The sequence below is a fragment of the Oculina patagonica genome, chromosome 1, assembly GCF_052425735.1.
Source record: "Oculina patagonica isolate OP01 chromosome 1, crgOcupat, whole genome shotgun sequence".
Lineage (NCBI taxonomy): Eukaryota > Metazoa > Cnidaria > Anthozoa > Scleractinia > Oculinidae > Oculina > Oculina patagonica.
Window position 1 is genome coordinate 14,160,975 of NC_135758.1, and position 10,758 is coordinate 14,171,732.

Genomic DNA, 10,758 nt, shown 5'->3' on the forward strand with positions numbered 1-10,758 from the left:
GGTAAGTCAGCATTTTTTGGTAAAGAAAACGTTGGGTATTAATTATCTTATTAGACACTGTGTACTTTCTCGTCTTTTATATTTTGACTAGCCTTTGGGGCTCGCCAAATACTGCAAGAATCGTAAAATATACAGCAGTTTGACACACTTGATGTCTAATAAGATAAATGGTGAACCATTGTGTGGCCTCTTTAAATTGTAGTTAGTCAAAATAAAAATAAAAGTCGTATTTTTACGTAAGCGCAATAAGCAATTGGCAGGTACAAAGTTCATAATAATAACATAGCAGTTCCTAGGAGCGCATAACATACGAATGTCTCGAAACAAAAGAAATGCAAATATAAAGTTGTGTCCCTGCACCGAAAATGCACCATTTTGTTTGTTTTTTTATCTTTTTGAACCCCTTTGATGGAAACAAACCTTTCGATTTCATGTTACAGCAAGATATTACTAGGAAAATTTTCAATGGCGAAAGTCGAGTCTCTTATAGCGTAGAGTTTCTGAGCATTTCCACATTGCCACATACTTCTATCCTTGCCATCATTTGGCATTCTTCCTTTCTTATGAGTTCCTGTCATTTGTAGCTGGTGTAAAATATCACCAGTCGGCTGGAACAAACTGTAAAAGAAGACGACAGCCGCCTCTTTGATCTTCCTCTGCGAATTCACATTTTGCCTGCAGGTTCAAAGCTTATAAACTCGAGCTGTTGGTGATTTATACTTTTTTGCACAGACAACTGTCATAATGAAAAATTTAATAACTTCATCATAAAGTATAGCGCGCGGAGTAGCAAATAGGGTAAAGCAGAGAGATTTCTCACTGAGGGTGAAACCCAACAAGGCAATCGGAGAAAGAGTGTGGAAACATGCTAGAAAACCCTCTCATTGACTTTGTTTTGATATATTTTCATCCACCTAAGCATAGTTTATAGAGGGAAATGATTAGAAAGCCCGGCAAACATCAAAGAAGCAATCAAAGAGACCAAGATTCAGGTTGGAAGTTAAATGTTTTGGGCTCATACACTATGCATGAGTTACATAATCGCAATGTTTTTATTGGTTAGTTGCATGAACACACATAACCACCTATTGTATTTTGTCAGGTTTTATGCACCGTCAACTCCCAAATTAGCGAGCAAAAACCTATAACACGCAACTTTGCCCGGCTTTATAACCATTTCCCTCTCTTAACTATTGCCTAAGGAAGAAAACATTACCTTGAACTACAGGAAACGCCCGGCACTTGGCGGCGTGATTAATCAATTTCAGTTTTTTTCTTTTGAAGGCTGCTCTTAACTTGGAGGTGCTTAAGGTCGTTCCCCTAAAAATAGAACCTGAACTAAAATGTTTTGACAAACACTGCTTATTTGTTGTTAGTGCAGAATGCACTATTGTGATGGTTTGTTGGGGCTGTCGTCCGCTAAACCCCTAAACCCCTAAAGCGCTATGGTGTAAACTTTAATAGTCAATTAATTAATTAATATCAATTAATTAATTGTTCCTGTGGAGGGGGTGGGGGTGGCGAACACCTGACCGTACGCCTCAGGTAAAACGCGGAGCATATCTACGTTACTTTCATATGAAGATTTCAAAGGTATATATTTGTTTCAGAAAACCCTTTGCTCTCCTTGTGGTACTATTCTTTCGATAGCAAAGTACTTTGCGCCAAACGCATGCGCAGATTAGACTACGTTATATATTCTCAGGAACATTGCGTGCATCGCATGTTTGCGGTAGGATTCCTGCAGACTCCGTGGCGCCAAGTTAAAACCGCAAATTAATTAAATTAGATTTTGGGACTTTACAGCAGTTTCGTAATTAAGCATGCAAAAAATTGCACCGTGATTTTCGGCGCGAAACTCCTAATAACCAGGAAACAAATATCCAAGCTGTACCGCGCTTTAAAAAAACTTTCGAAAGAGTTTGGTTTGATTTGTTCTTTACTTTTCGAGAAATGTCCTTCGAGCAGTAAAAACCGCAAATTAATCAAATTTAAGTGAAATAATTGGTTTAATTATTGAAAACAAAACAACCGCCATCGATGTCGCGTTAAAAAACAAAAGTATCATGTTACAGCACTTGCAAGAACAACAAAAGTATCGTGTTATCGTTGCAAAGATATGCAAAAGGAACACCCGGGAAGGAACACGAGTGGTGTTTCAACGTCTAATTGAAAGTAAAATAAGCAAATAAACATGAAAAATAAAACATTCTTTCAATTGATCGACTCCATTGCATTCTGCACTGTCCTTTGAGTCTCTGAGTTTTTCTTATAGGAACTTAAATTTGGAAACAAAAATGGGGGTCCCCATTTTCGTTTAGGAGCAAACTAAACAATCCCTTATAATGTCATCGTGATCACCTATATTCACGAGTGATTGCTTAAATCACGTTTACGACGATTGTTTCTTATTCTACATTTAATTTGAGATTGGTCGATATTTATTTCACAGAAAGAAAGTTATTGCTCAATTATTAACAAGAAAAAATTATAGGTCACCATACTCGTTTACGAGAAAATGACGGTTTACCTCTCTGGTGAGCCCAAGCCATAACGATTTTTCAATGCGTGCGTAGTAAGGATGCGCAAATGCAATACTAAGGAATAGAAATATCTCGGTTTTGTTGATTTTCGCGGCCCTAACTCAAATATTTTTTGCATGTTGTTTCTGAGATTCCTTTCAACAGTCATTCACTTGTTCCTGATCCACGGTTTCAAGTGAAAATCAATACATTTAGTTTTTTTCCTCTAGTTCCTTTTCTCCAACTTTCATAATGATCATTAAAGAGAATTATATCAGATAGACAAAAAGAAGAAATTAATTAAACTAACGTTAACTCTACGTCCTTTAATACGCGTGATCGAGCATAGTGCGACCATGTCGGGAAGCGAGAGTTACGGATAAAATAGTATATAGGTTTTTGATCAAATTGACCAATCAGAGCGCGCGTAGTATCGAAGTTATTTTAAAAATTGCTTGCAGATTAAAAACAGATGAAAGCTAATCAGGGTATAAATATGCTAAAAAAATCGGCCAAATTGGCTTAATCCACCTAGTATAATGCATATTTTACAGCCAACTGTGGAACTATTAAGACTTTTGAAATATGAATGGTGCTTCGATTGAAGCAGGCGAAACTTCAGTGCTTCTTGGATTAAATAATTGAGAAAGGATGATAGTTTGTACAACTCTCATAGTCTTTGGTTTTCCGATTATATCAGATCTATTCGGGATTTTCAGTATCAATAACCAAGTAGTACAGCCAATAGAACACGTTTAGTACGAGAAACGTTGGCAGAAACATCCAACGTGACCATTTATCTAAAGAGCTGCTATCATTTTCCAAAATAAATTCTTCCTGTGTCCGAGAAATGTTGATCTTCTTTTCAACATCGCCATGGCCAGAAGATGACAAGTTAGGAAACTCTCCACTAAGTGTCCTTTCAGATGATGAGGTGTCTTCTTGATATGAAGCTCTCTACAAATATGAGATGGTAAAAGATAGAATGAAATATATAAAATGGGAATTTAAGGGAAAATTTTCTAAACGAATTGTTCGCTTGAAAAGATTGGATTTTGCAGCAGATGTTGGACGTCGTCCAACATAAGTAGTGTACTCTATTTCGGAAATTTTAGAAAAACATTTTTGAAAAATAAAAAAGGAAATTTTAGAAAGATGTTGTTCACCACTGGAGGTTTTCGGAAAATTAAAAACGGAAGTGTTGGTCGAACGGAAAACGCAATTGTTTCCATACCGATCACAGGTCTGAACAGTTTTTCTACATGACTGTTGGTGACAAATGAGTACCGACTGCTTTGTAATGGTAAAGCTTAACCATTAGGGTTGGTACGTAATATTTTTGAACTACTGAGATAAGGTGGATTTTTAGAGATACTGAAATGTTTTTCTTGTGAGCACAATTAGCCGCCAGCGCAACCCCGATGAATTCAGTGGTCATTCATGGTATCATCAACTCTGTCAAATGCAGACCGCAGACCTGCAAACTTCCACTGCAGTTAGCTTGAATAACACTCCGGTTAGCCTGTCCACGGTCAGCCCTCAATAATGTTAATGGTAACACGATACGTTACAAACGTTAAAACTGACAATGTAGTAAGTCTGCCGGTCAGCAGCCTGCATTTGTCCCTGAATTTCAATTCAGTTTCAGGTCATGAAATTTCAGTGAAAGATTCTTTAATTTGGTATTAGGTGCGGGGGCCCTTAGGTATTTTTTTTTTTGGTTTTTTTATTTTTTAAGTAATGTTAGCAATTGTAACAGGAAGGCTTGAAGTTCAAGTTGAGTTTCGGTAGGAAAGGTAGGCCTCGCGATATTAATCGACAATATTCTTCATTTTTACAGTGAAACAACTCGCTAATGTTCGTTGACCCATTTGTGTTTTGAACTGTGATTTAAAGACAACTTTTGCGTGGAACTGATAAGAACATAGACCATGCAAAAGTGTTAACAAATATAAGACCATGTAACTATAAGTCAAATAAAATACCTACACTTATACGCTTGTTAGGAAGCTTGCTTCTATAGTTGACAAGAGCATATTCAGCAAATGAAGCAAACACCAGCAAATAACACACTATAAGGTACAAATCAAGCGCTCTCATATATGACACCACTGGCAAAGAGTCCTGCCCAAAACCCATTATCAGCGTGGTCATTGTTAGAACTGTCGTGATGCCGAGGGATACCCGAGCGGGAGCCGAGTTCTTGTCGACGAAGAACGAAAGCCACGAGACAAACACAACCAACATAGCTGGGATGTAGATTTTTGTCAAGTAAAAGCTTAAACGTCGAACAAACACGAATCGGATGCCAAGATACGAGAAGTTACCTAGGATAAAGGATGTAGGTTAGAAATTAAAAGCTGAAATTAGAAAACATTTAAACTGAAATGTAAGAAGAGTTAACGAGATTCGTTGGCAACCGCGTGTTGTCACTTGACTGAGATATAAAATACCATGTTATATCGTGTCAGTTCGATGGTGTCAGTGCAATACATAAAAGGCAAAATAACAATAACTGTCTGAGTCATTTTACTCTATTTATCGTCATCTACTTCATCATGTCAGCACACGTTAGTGCAATGCATTTAGGACAAAATGCTAGAATAAGATAGGAATCGTGTTCCACTCAGTTTATTGTCACTCGAAGACGCAAAATAATGTGACTCCTAGTCTTTTTTCATTAAAGCGCGTAAGTAAAATGTAAACCGCATCAGATTTGAACGAGCGCAAGCGAAAGAGGCTGAGGGGTTGTTTTAAAAAAGAGCGTAGGAAAAAACGTCTGTGGACAGACAGTGAGTACATGTAAATGCAACATAATTATCAGCACATATTCATTATAGAATTATTTGCTCACCTGTCGCATATGATCTTGTTCCATTCAGGTAGCGAAAGGTTTTCAGTAAAAACTGCGCGTTTTCCTTACCACGTGCGTATGATACAAGCTCGTCATTCCAACTGTAAATCAGATCTCTCGTTGTAAACCCATCTAAACACACACAAAAATAAACTATTTCTTGAGTCGCCATAGTAGTAAAAATAATAAAATTCTTGACTTCTAAATCAGACAAAGTAGACATGGAGGTTTCGTTTCTCCAAGAGCGATGTCTTTTCACGATTATACAATAAAAATGTTGTTTACACTTACAGCTGGCAAAATAAAGATCACAGATCTGTACATCCATTGGAAACTTCCTAAAGTCCATGTCACATGAACAGGACACAGTCAACCTAGTGATAAAATATCAATAATTAAATTGCACGGTTCTCAGTTTTCACTATATACTTACTACAAGATACCAAAACGTGTCGAGCTCCATGGACTGTATGTATGTCGAGAGAGGAGCCCCATACCTAGGTAAATTTGGTAAACCCATCGAGCCAAAAAATGTTTGATAAAGACGTCAGCGTACTCCTTCCCGTCTCCCGTCTGTACGGACTCTGGGGAAAGAGGAGGGGCGTTTCAAGGCAAAATTTGTTGCGCAGGGTTCACTGTGTGAGTTAAATGAAAAGCGAGAAAGGCGAGGGAGACAGAATTTTCTTCCCAAATATTCTTCGCATAATCTACTCTAATATAAAGTGGTCTGTATTCCGTGAGATTGTGACAAACAAAGAAGTATTGAAAGATCCGAAAGAATTGCGTTGTCATAAGTAATATTCCTTGTACAAGCCGAATGAAGCATGCAGTTTTAATACGACAGGTTTACTAGTTTACGCGGCTGTCAAAATCAAGTCTACCAAAATATTACGTTGAACCGATGCTACCGTGAGTTTATTTTGTTCTGCCTCAAGATAATTTGCAGTGCCGGGAGCATCAGTATTTTGTTGAGCCGTAAGATATCCAGTTTTTAAAACCGTGAGTGATATCAATTTATCTTGCATCTATGGACCACAGTACTTTTAATAGTTTGCTTATTTACCATAATGGCAACGTCATTGTTAATTCCAGATAAAAAATAAATAAATCGGGAGCTCCGCTTTTAGGCTGCCTAAATCTATGTATTATCAACTCTGCAACTGAATTTCACACTCACGCTAACAAAGGCTAACTTGTTTATTTGTCATTACTTTGTTAAAATTTAGTTCAATTGGAAAAAGATCGAGGATGTAATTTACGCTTCATCATTCACTAACCTGGTACTGACCAAAATACGTCCGTCAGGATAAAGTCGAAGGTATTTATTTAAGACTGTTAAATGGTGTAGTCTGCCGCTGAAGCTATTTTCAAAATAAGTGTCCGGTTGCCATAGGATGTCTGGCATTTCACCGCTGAAGGTCAATGATTGGTTCAAGTCGTGGAATGCTAGTCGCGGGTCTTTCCAGTACTGACGGAAATACATCTCCATCGTGTACTCCTAGCAAAAAATAAGTTAAAGCAGCGGAAACATCTCTAACACTTCAGGCAATACACCCATTTTACAGGTCCATCAGAAGAGTTACCAAACCTCTGGGTAAAAGTAAGTTTAAAGTGTCTAAAGCTGATGTGCAGGAGATAAACACGAAACATGACGCGAGTTGTAATATAACAATAGCGTTGATGTTCTTGGGCGTAAATATGTTTTCGGCCCACTCAGGCTCATTTTATCCCGAGCCGCAGGAAAGGGCTTACACGAGCTCTGAAAAGGGCCAAAAACATATTTACGCCCAAGAACATTAACTCTTTTATTATTACAATAATGTGAGCCCAATTTTAGCCCGAAAAATACGCCACAATGCCCGCCACAATGATGCTAAACGAATATCCTACCATATCGGACTCTCTGAAGTTTCCAATATATACAATGTGAATTCCAACTTTGACTTGCACAGCTTTACCTGGCAAAACACATTCATGTAAATATTGATGCAGCGTAACCGGGATAAGACACAATAATTAAACATTCTGAAGAGTTTCCTAACGGGAAAGTTTAAACACACCTAACGATTGATTGTCTGCCTGCAATCTACGAAAGGTAAAACTGAACCACCCTCTTTCTAGCTCGGTGTTCTTAAACTTTTCATCTAGAGAACGTTTCTGAGTTTTTAATTAAAATAGATTCAGAAATAAAAAGGTTGTGATCACTGTAGGTTTCATGGATCTCATACAAAACATTTAATATAGACGTAAAAATAAGCAATCAATCTTTTGGCTCACCTCCTGACATCGGTCGTATAAGTTTTAAATGACGGTTGCCTTCCATGTTATTTAACAACTTTGTTAAATTTGTAATTGAATCGTCAATGGCGTTTCTAAGTAAAAATTGAAGGTCAACAAGAGATCAAAATGCTTTTTAAGTATCTTCTACGTTATTGTTCCTATATCTCAAATTTCCGCCCCGCTTCTAATCTTTCCTCCCCGCTACACAAGACAGACTTTATGCAAAATTGAACATGGCCATTAGAAATGAAAATGCTACTAAGCATCTTCTACTTAATTATTTCTATTTTATATTCCGCCCCACCTTCCTCTACACAAATCCGGCCTGATCCGGCCGACATAACAGACTTTATGTATTTCTCAAAAAGATATACGTAGAAATAAAATTTTAACAAGGTAACTCAAAACTTGATCGATCAAACAATTACCAGTCATATTTTCAATATTCTCCATTAACTTTTGATTGAAAACACACCGACCGGAGACGAAAACAACTTATTTGAAAAGCAATGTGTAAATGTAAATATTTTTTATTAGGACTAAGGTTGCTGTTGTGTAGAATCAGTTCATAATGTTAGCTTTGTACACGTACAGTTGGAAGCTTGATGATAAGAAAAATGGCATTTTGATCAAGTCACCTGAATGATGCCAATTTAAACATGGTTGCCACACGCGATGCTAACTTCAGTTGTTTCACCTCAACACCTTTATGCATTGCAAATTGAATGGACAATGACGGAAGTCTGGCCATAAATGAGAATTTCTTTCCTTGCTGGTGATGCCTTAAGTATGCCTTAAGTGGCTTTTTACACTCAGCTGAACATTCTCGGTAAAAAAGATATCATTTTGAGGCTTTTAGACTCTTCTAGACAGCTGCTGATATCAATAGTTGTAAAACTGACCAAAAATCAATGCCTTTATTTTTGCATTTAATACCTTATAGAGAGAGGACTGAAATGCGACAACAATAAAAATTCGTGGAAAAGTGGTGGCATCTAATCTCATTATAAATTCAGATATCACTCCACCATCAATGAAATTGATCCTCCATTGATTATAAAACGCGTCATTTGTAAACTGACTTAAAGGGGTTCTGTCACGGTAAACTTTGAATGCAGGAAAACCTCGAAACAAAAGTCTAATAAGATAAAGACACTAAAGATGTCATAATGAAGCCAAAAGGAACAAGAATTGTTATGGTTGACACGGGTTACAAATGACAAACTTGAAAAATTTAGGCTAAATTTCCACAATTCTTCATCCGTAACATAGTTCCTTTAAGTGACCATATTCTATCCTAATTCGAATTTTGAAGATAATTATAAATAGGTTAATTTTGTGTTCTTGACTCAGGACATCAATCTTCCCAAAATCACAATTCCTCGTGGTTGAATATTTTACAAGTGCTTAATAATATACTCACCCTTCATTTAATGCCCAGCCACAACATTGGCAAAGAATCACTGATGTGATAATTGCAAGACCAAAGTCCATGACTTCCACGAGACGCCTTCAGTTCTGTTTTAAATGCCGGGAGATTATGAAGAGCTCTCACGAAGGCTTGTGTCGTCGATGTACAGTAAATATAATCAAGATGTTCTCGGCCAGCTCTGACAGAGTAAGCACTGCAGTATTTAGTCAGCACGCTGACAATTTGGTCTCACTGGATAAAACACACAGCATGTTAAAATGTTTGATAAGGAATGTCAACAGATTTCTTTTTTTCCTTTACTTACATACATTATTTTGACAATTACTACAAAAACCAGAGCCCTAACACTTCCTGATCACAATCTCAAATTAGATTTTTTCATCATTCCAAAAAGGCAGTTAAAATTATTTGTTTTAAATTGTTTACAGTTTGATTCCAAGTACCCGTCAATACCTTCGCCATAAAAGTCTCTGCAAACGTGTTTTAACTTGTTTTCTGTAGTTTCAATGACGATAGATGCATTTGTTTTTGAGACTCGTACCAAAGAAAGATTTTTCGGTTGAGTGTTTTAATAATGCAAGCCGTTTGCCGCAAATGTGTGGGCACGTTCTAATTTAAAGCCGTAGAATATTAAGTTTGTCGCTTGCCGGCGTTAATGGTAAAAATGTCAACAACACATTTAAATCAAACAAAAAATCAAGCTGCTGTAAAAAGGAAAAACCAATGTTCGGCTTATTTGTACAAGGAAGACGATAATCTCGCAGTGGAAAAACATAGCTGCAGCGGCAAAATGGCATACAACATTACGATGAATTTATACAGGGATTTCCTCCGGCTAACTCGTTAACACAGCTCTTTGACATAGAACGTGTCATGCAAAGTTTTGATTGGATTGAGAAGCACCTTATACTAAAATAACAGTCCGAGGTTCATATTGATGGTGGAAATTCACCGGCTATTCTCCTTCAGAATACTAAATTAGAGAACTGTAATAAGAATTTGAACGGGTGAAAATTGAATTGAAATTAAAATTGAAACAGAAGTTCCAATTTTTTTCCAAATACACTTACTACGAAAAATGACAGCAAAATAAAACAAGAACTAACAAGATGGTTGATCGTAACACAAAAATTATAATATAGAAGTGAAATGCTCTGCTATAAGGTTTTACCTATTTCATCTTCCGAGCGTGTTTTCGCCCTCCGGTGTCTGTAAAATCAATACTATTGAAACTATAATTATATGCCGTAACCTTTCCTTAAAACCTGGCTGCAAGATTTAGTCATTCTGTAAGCAGTAAAATCTCTCCCAGAAGAGCGTTGATGCTACACAGAACAGTGTGCCAGAGGTGTTAGAATGTTCAGCACAAGCCACAAAACCCCTGAAGTAAAAAATAATTATTACTTTCCAACACTGAAATATCCTAAGAATTATATAGGATTATGTATTTAACATATTCATGATCACCGCACGCTATTCAATATTTTATTACAATTTAAAAATCCAACCTCAATCAATTGTGTGCGAATTGAACAATTCGAAATGGCAGTGCAGGTTTATTACTAATAACAGTGATATAAACCAGTTTCATTTAATGATATCGTCAGTGGTAAAATTGTTCGGCGCATTTCGGTGTTTCTATAGGCATACACGTTTTTGGTACAATAGCA

At 36.9% G+C, this 10,758-nt stretch overlaps 1 protein-coding gene across 1 annotated transcript; it reads right to left on the minus strand.

Moving 5' to 3' along the window:
• Positions 1-2,445: 2,445 nt before the first annotated feature.
• Positions 2,446-10,454, minus strand: LOC144648801 (glycine receptor subunit alpha-2-like). The gene is made up of 9 exons (XM_078508259.1): positions 10,260-10,454; positions 9,080-9,319; positions 7,654-7,748; positions 7,267-7,334; positions 6,654-6,874; positions 5,668-5,750; positions 5,377-5,508; positions 4,512-4,849; positions 2,446-3,479 (listed from the first exon to the last, which is right to left on the minus strand). Exons 2-9 carry the CDS (start codon positions 9,148-9,150, stop codon positions 3,225-3,227), a joined length of 1,263 nt encoding a protein of 420 aa, XP_078364385.1. The 5' UTR covers positions 9,151-9,319; positions 10,260-10,454; the 3' UTR covers positions 2,446-3,224.
• Between the last annotated feature and the right edge of the window lie 304 nt (positions 10,455-10,758).